The sequence below is a fragment of the Coprinopsis cinerea genome, assembly GCF_000182895.1.
Source record: "Coprinopsis cinerea okayama7#130 chromosome 8 map unlocalized cont3.8, whole genome shotgun sequence".
Taxonomy (NCBI): Eukaryota; Fungi; Basidiomycota; class Agaricomycetes; order Agaricales; family Psathyrellaceae; genus Coprinopsis; species Coprinopsis cinerea.
The window spans coordinates 1,227,735-1,243,849 of NW_003307537.1; the positions used below are offsets into that span (position 1 = coordinate 1,227,735).

The 16,115-nt window shown below is 50.4% G+C and overlaps 6 protein-coding genes across 6 annotated transcripts; 3 read left to right on the forward strand and 3 right to left on the reverse strand.

Annotated features, from left to right (window-relative positions):
• Nucleotides 1-1,371: 1,371 nt before the first annotated feature.
• On the forward strand, nt 1,372-5,049 carry CC1G_15002 (hypothetical protein; the record flags this gene model as incomplete). Its single annotated transcript, XM_002910625.1, has 20 exons — nt 1,372-1,399; nt 1,468-1,613; nt 1,664-1,772; nt 1,823-1,839; nt 1,890-2,402; nt 2,458-2,634; nt 2,701-2,772; nt 2,833-2,961; nt 3,016-3,231; nt 3,281-3,372; nt 3,425-3,668; nt 3,718-3,752; nt 3,803-3,878; nt 3,930-4,000; nt 4,058-4,116; nt 4,167-4,313; nt 4,366-4,508; nt 4,592-4,714; nt 4,774-4,848; nt 4,909-5,049. 20 exons carry the CDS (start codon nt 1,372-1,374, stop codon nt 5,047-5,049), a joined length of 2,613 nt encoding a protein of 870 aa, XP_002910671.1.
• Nucleotides 5,050-5,830: 781 nt separating this feature from the next.
• On the forward strand, nt 5,831-7,564 carry CC1G_02908 (alcohol dehydrogenase; the record flags this gene model as incomplete). Its single annotated transcript, XM_001835768.1, has 8 exons — nt 5,831-5,958; nt 6,021-6,057; nt 6,127-6,142; nt 6,205-6,250; nt 6,303-6,452; nt 6,506-7,127; nt 7,180-7,372; nt 7,422-7,564. 8 exons carry the CDS (start codon nt 5,831-5,833, stop codon nt 7,562-7,564), a joined length of 1,335 nt encoding a protein of 444 aa, XP_001835820.1.
• A 169-nt stretch (nt 7,565-7,733) lies between these two features.
• Nucleotides 7,734-8,906, reverse strand: CC1G_02909 (hypothetical protein; the record flags this gene model as incomplete). The annotated part of the gene is made up of 4 exons (XM_001835769.2): nt 8,850-8,906; nt 8,716-8,793; nt 8,524-8,669; nt 7,734-8,466 (listed from the first exon to the last, which is right to left on the reverse strand). The coding sequence occupies exons 3-4, from the start codon at nt 8,640-8,642 to the stop codon at nt 7,734-7,736; spliced, it is 852 nt and encodes a 283-aa protein (XP_001835821.2). The 5' UTR covers nt 8,643-8,669; nt 8,716-8,793; nt 8,850-8,906.
• A 126-nt stretch (nt 8,907-9,032) lies between these two features.
• On the forward strand, nt 9,033-12,128 carry CC1G_15003 (vacuolar fusion protein MON1; the record flags this gene model as incomplete). Its single annotated transcript, XM_002910626.1, has 11 exons — nt 9,033-9,411; nt 9,466-9,531; nt 9,581-9,644; nt 9,694-9,883; nt 10,314-10,395; nt 10,450-10,784; nt 10,823-11,082; nt 11,445-11,641; nt 11,696-11,843; nt 11,900-11,989; nt 12,050-12,128. The coding sequence occupies 11 exons, from the start codon at nt 9,033-9,035 to the stop codon at nt 12,126-12,128; spliced, it is 1,890 nt and encodes a 629-aa protein (XP_002910672.1).
• A 469-nt stretch (nt 12,129-12,597) lies between these two features.
• CC1G_02913 (hypothetical protein) lies at nt 12,598-13,676 on the reverse strand (the record flags this gene model as incomplete). Its single annotated transcript, XM_001835773.1, has 2 exons — nt 12,598-13,402; nt 13,471-13,676. The coding sequence occupies 2 exons, from the start codon at nt 13,674-13,676 to the stop codon at nt 12,598-12,600; spliced, it is 1,011 nt and encodes a 336-aa protein (XP_001835825.1).
• Nucleotides 13,677-14,470: 794 nt separating this feature from the next.
• Nucleotides 14,471-15,540, reverse strand: CC1G_02914 (smad nuclear interacting protein 1; the record flags this gene model as incomplete). Its single annotated transcript, XM_001835774.2, has 5 exons — nt 14,471-14,529; nt 14,582-14,676; nt 14,727-14,778; nt 14,832-14,942; nt 15,006-15,540. The coding sequence occupies 5 exons, from the start codon at nt 15,538-15,540 to the stop codon at nt 14,471-14,473; spliced, it is 852 nt and encodes a 283-aa protein (XP_001835826.2).
• Nucleotides 15,541-16,115: the final 575 nt, after the last annotated feature.

Consider the following 16,115-nt stretch of genomic DNA (forward strand, 5'->3'; position numbering starts at 1 on the left):
CTATACTCGGGTATCTGTTTAAAGTTTTAAAGGATTTTAAAGGGCAGGCCACCTCTTCATACTAAGCCGAGAAGAGGCGAAGGTGGAGCCTGCAGCTATGGTGGAACGAGATTTCTGATCGTATCCTGTTTTTAGGTGCCTAACAAGCGCCTACATGTATTGATGGGAACAAGCAACATCTTCGAAGTTAGAGGGCCCCCGAGAACGGACAAGGAAGAGGACATATTCTGGCGGCCAGATCGAAGGGCTCAACTAGTCATCTGCCTTCGAAGTATATGCCGTACGATAACGAACTTCGGTGGGCCCTGAGAGGCGCTCACCCTGCTCCCCGTGCCTATCGACCCTTGTATTCCTGATGATCTGGGGTGCATTCTCGATTCGAGGGATGTGACGGATTGAGGGTCGAAGGCGTTCCCTTTTCACACTTGAGGATGGATGAGATACCAGTTGATCAGCACAGTGACACTCGCAAGGACAGCTTCTTATCGACCACATGCTCAACTACTGACAGCACTTATGACGGATCGATCTGGAAGACTTGCATTGGGAGACACGTCGATGCCTTTGTCGAAAATACCATCTTTAGAAGTAAGCAACTTACTGAATTGATCACAGGGCTCAAAACCTCTTCAACTGATTAAACTGGTAGAAGTTTCATTGAAGCCTTCGTTCCGTTGCAGCCTGCTTCCGACGTCGACTTAAGGTTCCTCAAAGCCGAAAATCCAACTCCAGTCATTCTTCTAGAAGTAATCTAGAACCTCCAGAACCAGAGTACGAGCAAGTATGCAGGCCCATGCTCAGCGAAAAAAGCCGTAATGGCCATCTTCGAATTGCCAAAATAAACCATTACACAACATGACCCTCAGGGTTAGGCGTCTGTCTGCAGACGCATTGAACACTTAAAGGGGCCTCTGTCAAGTTTCCTGGTCAGAAGAGTCATAGTGTGGGCACCCGATATGCATAGGACACCTTTTAAATCTATATTTCCATCCATTACAACTATTTGCAGTATCTCAGCACTTTTGGCCGTCGCACTCGTCGCAGAGTCCGACTCGTTTCTTCCAGTTTGAAACTCAGCACAAATCGGTGATCCGGCTTCGCCGTTCGGCGGTGGGGACCGAGATGATCCGGTCAATTTCGGCCAATATCGTTGCGCCATCGCTGGTGACGGTGACGAGCAGTCTTCGAGCGCCGATGTTGAGGCGAGTTGAGGATTGACGCGGACTTGCTTCGCCTCGAACTCGAACTCGACCATGAATCATATTTCCAACCTCGAAGCAGAACGGACGGACTGGTAGACCTGGAAATTACGGCCACAAGACCAACAATCATCAAGGCACAGGCTTCTCAGGGCCAATTATATTCTGCACGATGCACGAAGGTTTTGAACACCATCGCCGTGAGCCACAGTCAACGATCCGTTGTGACACTGACAGGGTCTGACGTTGACCGTCGTGTTCGCTTCAGCGTCGGCCTCTCTGAGCCGAAACTTCCAAACGGACGCCTCGATGCCTACCCTCATACATTCCCTTGTCGAACAGAAGAGCTCCGTCTTGAGTTTGGCAGCGACCAACAGATATATTTTCTCTGGTAGTCAGAACGAGGACATTCTGGTCAGTTTGTCGCTTGGAATCGTTCGATCCTCTGCTGAACAGTGCGCAAGGTGTGGAATAAAGGCACGTTCACCTTGAAGAAGACGCTGCACGGACACACAGGAAGCGTACTGGCCTTGGAATATGCAAAGGATAAAGAATGGCTTTTTAGTTCCTCAGGTGGGTTCTGTGCATATGTGGTCATAAAGCAGCGGGTTGAATGTGAACAGGGGATTCGACTGTCAGAGTGCGCGAGGCAAGATCCCTTCTTGTTGATGTTAACTCAACGATTTCTAGGTCTGGTCAACAAAGACTCTGGAGCCACTATACGTGATCACGCCTTACCAAGACCACAGCGCTGGCGACCTGTACTCTATTGCCTGGCTACCCTCGATCCAAACCATCTACGTCGGGTGCCAGAACACCTCTCTACAATGGCTGGAAATCAACAATCTAATTACGCGGTCGGACTGCAATCCGTCCCATGACTCTGGGACTTCCGTGTCGTCTGGAACCTCCACGCCCTCAAGGTCCAGCAGCCAGCGGCAGGCGCACAAGTTTTTCGACAGTTATCCCATATACGAACGGAAGCCAGCAGACGTGTTCGCCCGCAACAGTCGGATTGGCGGACGTGGCAGTCCTGATTCTGATTTGTCGATCTCCATCTCAAGATTACACTTGGAGATTCCTTCCAAAAACGTGATCGACTCCGCCCATTACGGGTACATTTATTGCATGACGATTTTGAAACCTGGAGAGGAAGACAAAGAACCCAGACTGGCTACAGGGAGCGGTGACGAAAGCGTCAAGGTGATACACTCTGTCCCCTTCCAGATGTTCTTGTTCCCTGACTGTTGCAATCTAGATATGGAAATGTCAGGCAAATCGTCCAACACTCGAGCACCAGTTCCAGTTTAGCCACGGTGCAGTTCTGGCGATAGTGGCGAATGGCGATACCATTTTCGCTGGTTGCCAAGATGGCTATGTTAAAGTATTAGACCTTGAGACTAAGACGCTCATCCGGACTATCATCGTCAACGAGGTGATCACAGATTCTTTCAAAAGCTTAAAACCAGTGGCTAACTGGATCCAACGCGGCTTCATCTAGGGTGTTGATATCCTTTCAATGTCTATGTTAAATTCCGATCTGTTCACATGCTCAGCGGATGGCCGCATAAAGGTTCGACTGTATATCACCCTCGTTGACAATAATGCCCACTCACCGGACGCCGATTTTTAGCGATGGTCTGCCTCGTTCGACTGTATCGCGTCATGGCAAGCCCATAAGAAAATAATCCTTTCGTCGATCGTGACAGGTCGGGGCAACGCATTTGAGCTTATTACGGGAGGTAACGACTCCCAAATCAAGGTAGACACCACGCCCTTTTGTCGAATGATCGTTCAAGGGATACACATTGTGTAGGTTTGGGAAGCGGTCCCCTCCAGCAGATCAATATCGCAAGAAATCCAGAGTTCGCCGTGCATAGGAGCACACGCCGCAGATATCATGACATATGCCCTCTCGAAGTTTGTAGCGATTCCAAGCATCAGTTCGATATCTTCGCACCAGGAAGACTGCCGGCAAGCAGCAATCTGGCTCCGCAAGTGCCTTGCTCAATTGGGTGCTACAACCTCGTTGGTAAGCCCTTTTCACAGACACCCAGATCCGTATTGACTCCTTATTGCAGCTCCCGACCGGCGAAGGTATCAATCCGCTTGTACTTGCGACGTTTACAGGGTCTGTAGGTGAACAACGTAAACCGAGGATACTTTTCTACGGGTTAATACTTTTTATTCGTGAATCTTGACACTCATCTCACGAAATACCACAGGCATTACGATGTAATTTCTGCACCCCCAGATGGTTGGGATTCGGATCCGTTTATTCTGACGGGGAAGAATGGGTATTTGTATGGCCGAGGCGCAACGGACAACAAAGGCCCGATTCTGGCCATTGCCTGTGCTGCTGCAGATCTCCTGTCTAACAGGGCACTCGGGGTCGATATCGTTTTCCTCATCGAAGGCGAAGAGGAATGTGGTAGTTTGGGCTTTCGGGATGCGGTGCGAAAACACAAGGTTCGGTTTGCCTCCAACAGTTGTCATCATTACTAACTTCGACCCGTAGGAGGCCATTGGTCACGTTGATGCAATTCTTGTCAGGTATGCGGGAGCCTCTACTTTCGGCTGTTGGCTTTGACCCATCGCTGCAGCAATTCCACCTGGATCACAGACGATCGACCTTGCATCACATATGGCCTTCGAGGTGTGATACACTGCGGTCTTGAGGTAACAACTTGTCAAACGTGCGTTGAATAGGCTGATCCCTTATTCGTTTAGATCTCCAGCAATTTTCCTGATCTCCATTCTGGTGTCGAGGGAGGTGGAGTCGTTGAGCCCATGGCGGACATGTATGTCAACGACGCCCTGAGTCAATTCAGGCCCGCCTGGTACTGACCGGTTGATAGGGTGAAACTGCTTTCCACTCTCACTAATGACAAGAATCGGGTTCAAATACCAGGATTTTGTAAGCTAGATGATCGTTCCCGCACCCTGTGTCTTACCTCTGCTTTCCAGACGACAGCGTGCGACCAGAGTCTGAAGACGAGAAGAGAAACTTTGAGCTGCTCTCCAAGATAACCCACAAATCTTCGACGACACTTGAATCTCGATGGCGTGAACCGTCCCTGACGATTCACACTATTGAAGTGTCTGGTCCAAAACGTCGGTATAGCGCTTCTGTTCTCGGCCAGTCCGTATCTAACGCACCATACAGACGCCACTGTTATTCCTGGTTCTGTGAAGGCGCAGATTTCATTGAGGATAGTCCCAGATCAAGATCTAGACAGAACATCCAAATCCCTCATCGATTACCTGAAGAAGGTTTACCACGGCTTCCGAAGTCCCAACAAACTGGAGGTACGTTCAGATCCTCTATTGTTCTTTCGAACGCTCAGCCATGGTATGTGGGCACCTGGCTGATCTTTCCTCGTGTTCATTAGATAAGTGTCAATCATACGGCGGACTGGTGGCTTGGGAGGCTGGATGACCCGTGGTTCAAGGCTTTGGAGAGCGCCGTCAGGGAAACATGGGGAGAAGAACCGTTAAGAATTCGTGAAGGCGGTGTATGTACCCGTTTCAATTGCATATCTGCCTGATTCTGTGCTAATCCCCTTTCATACAGTCTATCCCTTCTGTACCTTACTTGGAGAAAGAGTTTGGATGTCATGCGCTTCACTTTCCAATGGGGCAGGCGTCGGTAAGTCTGCTTCGCTCCAACTCTTGATGTCGCGGGAACATGAGGCTGAATTTAACCCAGGACCAAGCCCATTTGCCAAACGAGCGCATTTCTCTGATAAACCTCCATAAAGGCCGTGATGTCGTACAGCGGTTCTTCAGGAAGGCTGCGGAGCCTGACTTCTTACGGTTTCTAAAACCAGTCACCGATGCCGATTCGTGATCATATCCCATTCACGCCCTGCAGCTATGTTATTGCTTCGTACGCACGTCAGTGGATACTGTGGCTAGTTTCGTGTCCCACAGTGTGTACGCTTCACGTAACTTTAATAATTTATCTGAAGGTGGTTCATACTGTCAGTGGAAATAAACCTATCGGGGGTATTGTAGCTTCTTCTCCTAAGACAACCACCAGTCGTCAGGTGTGGTCCCCAATCCACCCTCCGTGCACCGATAAGCTATCTGGCTCGTATCCTATCTTCAAGTTGCAAAAGCGGCCCTAAATCTGATAATTGCGATGGTTCTGTGACGTGAAGACACCGGAAAGCTCAATCCCCGCGAGGTAGCCTCTTTATTCAGCCTCTGGTATTCCAGTCCAATAATACTTCGGGATCGACTTCTTCGCGTCAAGATTAGTGACGGATGTCGACGTCAGTGAATGAATTGGGCTACCCGCCATGGATTTGGTCTTGAGGGCCAGACTTGAGCCGACCTGACCATTGGTACCGGTTAGGCCTTTAGGGGGCTTGATCTTGAGCGGAGCAAGTGACTCTATCACAAAGCAGGGAACCTTACCATTGGCTGAAGGGCAATAGACAAACTAAACATGGATTGGTCGCTGTTATTCTGTAACCGTCCCCACCGGCTGCAATACCGATTATCCTCCCAAACGGAGCCGGACCACTCAGGCCTGTGAAATTAGGCACAGGCTACAGCAAGCTAAAGGCTAGCCTGTAGCAGCATCTGCCCATTCTTTACCCTCGACCACCACCATCCGAGAAGTTATGGCTCCCACAGAGAACGCAACGACAGCCACGACAGCCACTCCCGGTGCCCCTACGGGCTTGCAGAAAGCGGTCCGATGGCACCCTCCGTCATATGACATCAGAGTCGAGGAAATCCCGATCCCCCAGTACGAGAAACATTGGAAATCTTATTCGTTTTTCTAGTGCTGAAGGTTCGATTTCCCTGTAGAATCGAGCACCCTGACGATGCGATTGTGAAGATCACAGTAAGTTTGGAAGTGTCTTTAGCCCCTATACGCGTCATTAATTGCTCGTCCTCCGCGATCACTTTCTAGTTGGCTGCTCTTTGCGGTAGGGGATGATCTACCTGGACCCTTCATGCTCCCCCCATTAACCCGGTTTCTTGGGAATAGGAAGCGACCTCCACATCTACCGCGGTCATGGTGGTGTCAGTGAAGTGTACGTTGCCACATCTACTGCGATACCCCCAACTCAAGTGTATCGTGTCTAGTCATACCTGTGGGCACGAATTCATCGGAGAGGTCGTTGCTCTTGGGTCTAGCTTTGGCAAGGATGTGAAAGGACGACCGGCACTGTACTCCAGCCTCAAAGTCGGAGACAGGATCGTATCCCCGTTCACTGTTAACTGTGGGGAGTGCAGGTAACCCTTTGTTCCACCGCTGCGTTAGATGCGCGTTCTCACAATCAACGCAGCGTTTGCCGGCTAGGATATACCGGAAGATGTCCAGAAGGCTTTCTATTCGGATCTCCCGCTCTAAATGGAGGGCAGGCACAATACATCCGCGTACCCAAAGCCGGGGGCACTCTATTCAACCTTAGCGATCCGTCGACCTGGTCATCAAGTATGAGCGCCGAGGAGAGAAAGAATGCCCTGGCCAATCTCTCTGACAGTTCCCTCTTGATGTTGGCCGACATTCTTCCAACGGGTGTCTTCGCTGCCCTGCAGGCTATAAATCATCCCAAAGTGCAACCGGTATTGACTGGGAAGCCGTGGCCTCTGTGCTTCACGGGAGCTGGTGACGGGGTTAGCATCCTTGAGGAAGACAGGGTATTCACGGCTGCAATCATTGGACTGGGGCCTGTCGGTGTCTGCGCGGCCATCAGCTTACTCGACACAGTTTCGACTGGAAAGATTCCATTCCGTATCATCGCCATCGACCCAAACGCTGCGAGGAGGGAGAAGATGAAAGTAGTGTATGACACCATTGACGCCAGCGGGAAGGCTGGCGGAGAGTTTTCTGTGCTGTCTATCGACGAAGCCAAGGCGAAGGCCAAGGAATGGACGAATGGTGTTGGATGCACCGCGGTTCTGGAGGTCAGTGCAGTGAAATATGTGACATCTGCAGGTTCGATAACATTGTGCTTAGGTTGTCGGAAATGTCAGCGCCTTGAATCTATCCTACGAACTGGTCAGCGCATTTGGGGTGATCGTCTCGGTTGGTGTCCATGGAGAGCCACCTCTCCCCTTCACAGGGCGGCAGGTGTACAACAAAAACGTCTCACTGGACTTTGGTCGATGTCCAGCCCGGGCTATGTTCCCTCCAGCCTTCGATCTATTAGGTTAGTCGCCTCCTGCAAGTTCAAAACAAGCCTCTCACTTTGGTTTCAGTGAAACGCCAGGACATTTTCGGTAGCATCGGTGAGCCCGCCAGCCTCATTGACAGCGTTGTAGACTTCGGTAAGGCTGCGGAGAGTTACAGTGCCTTCGACAAAGGAGAGGTTGGGAAGGTGATCTTCGATCCTTGGAAGTAGCGTCCAGGATGTGACCGATGATGGCTGGAGAATGCGAACCAAATCCCCGTGTATTGACGCATAATCCCAAGAGTATGATACAACAATGATTCAATACTACTCAAGCTTGTCAGAATAAGTTTTCAGCTGAATGGTGGGTTGCACTCACAACAGAATGTGATAGTCCGGGTTACACTGCCAGGTCTCTCTCCTGCAACTCTGACCAACTTGGTAACCCTATAACGGAAGGAAGGTGGTCCCAAAGTTCCAGCCGAAGCTGTTCTGCCTTCGAGACGAAGTCGGAACGGCACAGAGAGCATATACTTGCAGTGGACCGTGCCTCTCCAATGACTTGGCGTATGAAGTAAAGAGCACCTGTCTTTGGCTGCCATGAACGGTGTAGTCGACCGACAAGATGGGCGAACTGCCGACCGCAGACCTCAACCTCCCCGCATTTAGGATTTGACGTATATCGATGGCAAAATCCGCGAATGAAGTCCAGGACAGAAGTGATACGATATTGGTACATTAGGGTATAGTCACGGATATCGGCGGGGCTAAGTGTCGAGGCCGGTCGGGATGGGTGCTTCACAGCTAACTTTGGATGTTTGCCTTCCAAAAGCTCCTGTAATTGATAAACAGAAAGGAAGTAGTAGGCTGAAGGCTTCAGGATCTGTGTGTTGGTTTCGTGCGCCAAGTTGAGGACGTGCAGTGGGTGGACGTAGGGGTATGTTAGGTTGTTCACCACAGGGGCCGCGAGAGCCTTCTTCACCATTTCATCGTGACCTTCAAGAGTCGATGTCCAGGTCTTCAACAACAATTGGATGACCTGTGACCTGATGCGATTGGCGAAATATTTGGTTGAAAGGCGCAGAACCCCTGCAAGTTGAAAGAAGTCTGTAGGATCCGTCGGATCAGAGGTTCTATTTTGACCTGGCATCAGCGGGCTTCTAGCGCCTGGTTAGCGATACTCCACTCACACACCGTCATAAAGCGCCTTGATTAAGCTGGAAAGGTCGCTTGGGTTGTCGTACATTGGTACCGCTTGCGGAGTATCGCTCAAGGTACCATCTACTGTAGGTCCAGCGACCTCAAACATGTCTTCAAAAACATCTGAATGGCGAGCCTGACCAATTGGACCCAAGTTCCAGGGGAAAGGGGCCTTCACTCACAAGGACTCCGCGGTGCAGACGAAAGGCTGTTGGTTCTTCCACCGTTACTAGTATTACATTGCCATCATCAAAAGAAGGCTAACAGTTCAAAGATATTTAACCAGTGTTTAATTAGCGATGAAGAGATAGCTTACCTCTCCAATCGTTACTTCTCGACCAGCGATGAAGGTCGTTGACATGGAACTGGATGAAGAAGGGTTCTCCGGCGTTTTCGGGATCGCGTCGGCGTGTCGGCACGTGGCCATGATGGCGGTCCGATAGGCTCCGGAACCAATACCGTGTGGACTTCACTCAGACGAACACCATCGCTGAAGAGGATGGCACACACCCCAACCTCCAGAAAGTCTTCTTTCGCCGCTCCTTCTAGACTAACCCTTCCGCCAACTCTGAGACCGTCCCCGTCATTATCCAACTTTCGGGCACATAGCCATGGATCAAGCCCACCGCACGAGGCCCTCGCAGCAGCAACGAAGTCCAAGGAGTTGGCATTGGACAGTTCAGCGTCTTCGATGGTCAACATGGACATGGCAGAAGGTATCCTGATTCAGGAGACAGACAGCAGCGTCGACCCATTAGGTTCGGAAGACCACGTCTCAGTGTCCGCCCAACTCGATCAACCGATGAGCAATGCGGATTCCAAGCAGCTGCTTCGAGAACAACTGAAGAGATCTCTGAGTAATAGACCCCAGCAGCCAGGTTAGTGACTGAAAATTGCACGAGGTCAACTCCGACTAACTGTTATATGCAAAGAATCTTCCGAGGCTGCGCGACTGAGGGGAAAGCATGCGGCGATGAACGAGGTGGTTCTCAACGCCGGTAGGGCCATCTCTCTTTATTGGGAAATGTCGAATTCAGCGCAATATAGCTTCTCGGTACCGGCCTAGAGAATACTTTATTCTGACAGATGCTGGAAAGCCTGTCTTCGTGAGGTTGGTCATTCTCTGTTGACCTCTATTGCCGCGGTCTCAAAGCCCTTAGTCGGCCTGGAAATGAAGATCAGGACAATACTGCATCAGTTATCGGCGTGATGCAAGCCCTTATTTCTGTTTTCATCGACGACGGGGACAAGATCAGGTGCATAAACGCGGGCCCAACTCGAATAACTTTCCTTCAGCGGTCGCCACTCTATTATGTCTGCGTGTCATCTTGGGGAGAGCCTGAATCCACGGTAAGGAAGCTCTAGAAGTTCGCCCCACGTCTGAAGCTGATTTGAGTATGATACTCTGTGAAGGAAGACTAGAGCACATCTTGAATACCTCCACCTACAAATCCTGAGCATTGTCACCGCCTCGCAGCTCAAGCGAATATTTGAACGGAGAACAAACTTCGACCTCCGTCGCTTGTTAAATGGTATAAGTTTTCTAGCGTGTCGTTTCTTCCACAGCTAATCATAGCCACAGGAGCGGAGCCGTTCATGAACTCCATGTTAGAGCGCGTTGAAAGTGACTTGGCTATGACAATGTCATCTCTTGGTTCTCTGAAGCTAGATCCCGGACTTCGTAAGAAAATCGCAGAGACGATAATGCCGTCTTCAAAGATCAAGGCTAGTATTCCCTCCATCTGTTGCTTGGGACTGTGGACTCACAAGTACTGTATAGGACATTCTCTATATCATTGTTGTTGCGCAGGATCGGGTACTGACCCTGATCAGACCACGGAAGCACTCAATTCATCCTGCCGGTTAGTTAACGTTGTTGTTGATCTCCAATTGTAGTGTTTCAACTACCGCTTCAGACCTGCACATCATTCTCAACACTATTAACACACCGTCGGTCTATAACAACCCCGCTGCTTCGTCATGCATACCCTTTTGCCTTCCAAAGTTCAGGCCAAATGGGTTTGTGAACGCCTATGTATCATTTATCCGAACCGATGATTACCAGGGCCCGTCAAGACCAGTCTCTCCTTCCCCTAGCAGTGGATCTGAAGGCGACGAGGTTTCACATGAACCATCCAAACCCCCTGGTTTGAACGACTTTGGGGTAGCCTTGGTCTGCATCACAGCCAGTCAAGACTTTGAATCCGTCAGAACCTGGGGAGACAACGCCATCAAGGTGATCGCCCTTGCCGTACGTTCAAATTGTTCATGACGCTGACCTTCTCTCAGAAACTCGCGGTGGAAGGTACTCTTCGGTCGCTCTTACACTCGTTCAGGGCAGGACAGACGGAATACTCGGCCTCGGAGCTGGGAATACCAGGCCTACGCCACTTTGTATACAAGTCCAGAGCCCAGGTGCAGACTACTAGTCCAATATTCGAAGACCCATACGACAAGCAGTCAGACCGACGAAGACTTGTCACTCTGTATCAGCTTATACATGATGCAATTCATGCCCGCTCGGGACAGGAAGCACCCCTGAAACTCCAGTACGTGCGGACTGAACATGAATGTGTTATGGGCTGGGTAAGTCGATTGTTGATTGATTGACCACGTCTTTTCTAAGCTTCGATGTAGATCACCCAACCATTTGAGCTCTACGTTGCTGTCTCACCGATGTTGCCCAAGACAGCTGTTGTGGGAGCAGCGAATTCGGTCACACGATGGATAAAGAAAGAAGAGAGCAGATTATTCTTGCGTGATGCTCCTGTATTCTAGACTCGCAATTCCATTTGTTCTTTTTTTAATAGATACCCTTGCTGTGAATCGAACCCACGCCTTCGCGCGTCGTACAGATATGCTGGCGCGTCGCTGACTAATGCGATCAGTGATCACCAAATTCCTTCACCAGGGACTCGGAGGACGACGACAGCAGCGACGTCGGCTTCAACTTGTACTCGGAACGACACCAACCAACCATGTCTCTCTTCTCCTCATTCCTGTCGGGCGCCAGTGCCAGAATATGCCGGTCGACGCTCTCGTGTACACGATCCTTTGCAACAACTGTGACGAGTGCTGGCACCGAGCGCGTTGTGCCCCCACCTCGAGGTACCCCTTCCCACTTCCCTTCCTCCCAGTATCTCGTTTGAATACTATCCCTAGGACCAGGCAAGATTAGGACTCCTGAAGCCTTCCTGAAGGCCATTGGGCGCGAGGCGGATACCAAGCTATCAGCAGACGGTTGGCAACAGTTCTGGATGCTCTCAGGACAGGATATGCGTAAAGCTGGTCTTGCTGTCAGGGACCGAAGGTGGGCACTGCTTCCTGATCTTATATTGGCGCTGTACTAATCATGACATATCCAAGATACATCCTATGGTGCATGGAAAAGTACCGACAGGGAGTACCTATTGAAGAATTCGCTCATGAGGCAACTCCAAAGAAGACTATTCGAGGGTGCGTTTTTTTTTTTGGTTTAACCCTTGCTATTCGACTTTTACTCAGGTTGCCATGTAGATGGGGACCGAAGGTCCAGAATGGCGAGCGTATACGGTCGAAACGTATCAAGGACAAGACGAAGAAGTCGCGTCCCTAGATTTCTACCTGGTATCTTCCTCGATTAAGTATAGCGTGCTAATGACAAGTCTAATGTTTTCGCCCCCAAAGAGGAGCTATTAAGTTCTGTGGTATTGATAGAAAGGGCAGTGGTAAAATAAGGTATATGGTGAATGGGAAGATGCATGAAACCAGGCCTATACATATCCGTAAGTGAATCGTTTCCGGTTCGTGAACAACATTAGGTGGTAAAGCTAACAAGAAATGTGCCAGAAATCATACTTATGCGACGACGATAAATCTAAAAATACAGTTCGGTAGGAAGAACGAGCAGTGGGTGGCTATGATACAAACAAGGAAACAGCGAGGCCCTGAAGGCGTTGAGATAAAGACCACGAATGACCATGAAAAGAGACTGACTAGGAGATGGGAGTGGGGAAGCAGACAAGCAAGGAAAGCATTATGTGAAGTGTTCAAGGTCAAAAACGAAAGTGAAAGGGGTCCGTTATTTAGTTGTCACCGGCAGCGCAGGCCTTTCCATAGCAAATGCCACCCTTATTGTTGAGGTGCCTTTTCAACGCGTCGCGTCGGCTGAAGGTCATTCGGCAACCACCAATACGCTGTTTGCCGTTGAACATGTAAACCTCGCCGTCGCTGCTACAGCTGCGTCGAATCTGGTCCTGTTCCTTATGCGAATAGGTGAGGAATTCGCTGTACAACAAACCCTTGCACCACCAGCCTTTGGACTCGTCGCTGGGCGAAGCACGGATGTGAGCACTGAGGTGACGCTTGAAGTCGGGCATGCGCTTATTGCCTTGGGCGGTCCTGCAGACCGGGCAGAAAAAGTTCAAGTCCACAGCGGTGGGACTCTCGAGCGCTCTTCGGATCAGGTCCGCGATAGCACCGTCAGCCTGGGGGAAGCGCGAAGAGGACGCGATGCGAGGGCGCTTAGCGGGAGGTTGACCGTTGGACTTTTTAGTCTTTCGAGCTGGGAGGGGCTTGGTGACACGAGCCGAAGTCGATGCTTTGGGTTGGCGAGAAGGTTTGGAGGGTGCTCGACGGCGCTTGCGACTAGTCGAGAGGTCGTTGGATGGGACGTATTCATCGTCATCGTCGTCGCTTTGTCTGTCGTCCTGATAGTCGCTATCTTGGTCGGTAGGTTCGTCCCGGATGGGTGCCTGCCGCACTTCAGGGAGGGGAAGAGACCTTTGACGGTAGGTGGCAGGGGTGGAGAGCAGGGAACCGGTAGACGATGAGGAGGGGGAACCCTCGGCCTCTTCGAAGATATACAACGGTCCGATCGACGCTGAACCACTGTGGCATAGCAGATAGATGAGCCTTTGATGCACGCGACATCCAGCAAAGAAAAAGAAAATACTGACTCTTCGTACGGGCTCTTAAAGGCGAGCAAGTTTTGTTGGGTTTGGAAATATTGAGGGCTGACATACACTGGCATGCCGCCATGGGTGTACGACCCTTCTACCTGAGGAGCAAGGTAATCGTGTTCGTTGGGATCGCTGGTCGTGTACGCGGGGTCAAGACTTTCAGGAAAAACCGGCCATTGTTGGAGATTGGTTGGGTACGCCATGGCGAAGATTGGTCGGGAAATAGGTGAGGGATGAAACAGAGAGCCACCCCGTCCCTTTTATTTGAGTCGACATTCTCCTTTGTTTGAAAAGAATTTGCCGCATTTCCCAATTCCTCGCTCGAAGGGGGCAGTAGCAAGGACCTACATTGTTGGGATCAGCTCGCCTCGTGTCATAAAGCGAGTCCGAGTCTCCGGAAGCTGATCACAAAGGAATACAAAAGCCGCGGTTCAACGACTCGTTTTTCGATTGGGTGGCTTTGTGTACGTCGATTCGATGGCAACTGCCACACACTACGCGAGTGCACGATATGGAGAGATATGAAGCGTCTCTTTATTTTTCCCTCGAATTTCAGTTCATTTTTACGCGTTGTACGACGAGATTAATGCGATTAAGATGTGACTTGCGCGAGGTTGATTAGATAACGCACATGTGTCTTTAGGGATATATGTACGACTTTGAAAGAGGCACCATTAGTGCCCACAAAACAGACGAAAACATACGGTGTATTGATTCTTGGCTCGAAATGAGCTAGGTGCGTCCGCCTCGTGTTCGCGCATGTTGCCGAAAGGCCATGATGGGAGTACGATGGGCGCCTTTGAAGGCCTGTTATCGCGTCAGGAAAGGGCTTCTTGGCGGAATGCGTGAGTACGTTGCAGCGAAAGAATGACGATGGTCCTAGTGGGGGATAGGCGGACCATGAATTCGAAGGCGATGACATTTTGACTCGGGGAATGGGTTTCAGACTCCCTCGACATGTGAACTTTGCATGTATGGTATGTGGGGTCCAGAAGCATCAAGCCGCATCATCGTGCAGCAGAACGTATTCGCGGTCAGACGTTCCAAACTTGATCACTGGAAAGCAGTGTAAGACCCTTGCAACCTGGAAAGAGCACAGTGCACATACCGTCGCTAGCTCTGAGCTCATAGTAACGAGCCGGGGGAATCTTTTCGTCATTGACCATAGTACCGTTAGTAGATTCCAAATCAATGATAAATGGCCTGCAATACTTATCAGATGAACGAAATAGGCGAACAATGCTGAAACCTACTTGACTACTCCCTTGATTGTTCCGAACTCATCTTTCTCGTGAACGAATCGATCTGCAAATGTGTAAATGAAAAAAAGATTTTGCTCAGGAAGCTCTGGCTCGTACATTGTATGGCCGCATGTTGCTTGGAGCACGAGGGATGGTCGAGGACAATGTCCGCTACGAGACGATCTCTGCCAATGAGATACGCACTCTGACGATAGATGTGAAGAGGATCTGACATGGAGGCAAATAAATCATCAAATGGGGAAGAAGTTTGAGCTCGTTAAGGGGACGCACCTAACTGTTCCTTGCCCTTGAACACATAAAGTCTCCACCCTACAGAAGGCTTCCGTGCTTCAGGTGGTTCATTGTATTTCAAGACTGTTGCGGTCCCGTCACTGGCCTTGACCGTGTTCGTCTCGGCTGCGAGTAGCCCTGACGGTTTGAAATTCGGTTTGCCCTTGTCCTTCACCTCTTCATCTTCAACAACAGCTGAGCCGGACCGAGACCCTCTACGAGGCGATGCTGATCGGCCATCTCTCCGCCTACTTGGGTCTGCGTGCGCGTCGTAACGCCCCCTGTCCCTTTGTCGTTCACGTTCGCGCTCGCGTTCGTCATAACCCATCAGCTCCGAGTCTCTTCGAGAATTCCGGCTAGAATACCCTCGTTCATCGTGGTATCCTCTATTTCGTCGGTCTGAATATTTCCTTTCGTCATTCGACCCATAGTCGCGACGGGAATCCCTCCGTTCATAGTCCCTGCTGCTAGTAGAACGCCGGGAAGAATCTTCGTAACGTGAGCGTCGTCGTGGAGAGACAGAGTCACGAGGCATGTTTAGCTCCCAAGCGAGGCTTTGTTGACGGCGTTAGTGTCGAAAAGCGAGGCTTGCAGGCTTTGAATATTGGTCGTCTGCCAGGTTTTCGTCACAGTCAAAGCCAGTCGTCGCAAAGTCGTCGTCGTACAACGCCAAGACTAACTCAACAATACATCACGTGAGGTCCTTGCAAATGCCGCCGCGGCGAAATCAAAATTGAGACGCCGACGGTAAAATAAGCGCCCAATCACGGTTGCTTCGCTACGACGTCTACTTCTCCGTGAACCTCTGCGATGTTCCAAGTACGGTATGGCACTTATTAGCATTATAGTATCCAAATAGGCTCGGAAGGTTACCCAATGCTGTTCTGTGTGTTCACAGCCTAACAAAACGAAGACCGGTAACCAGGAAGCAATCGCACTGGCAATAGCTTCTCGGTTTACAACCAGCTTCCCCAGGGAGAAGACATTCCGGAGTTAACCACGCGAGAAAGCGTCATATTCTCTGTCCGCCAATATACCCATTGGCACCTGGCAGGTCCCAACAACGAATACTTGGGTGTGGCCCGGAAAAGTCGCATCGACGACATTCAA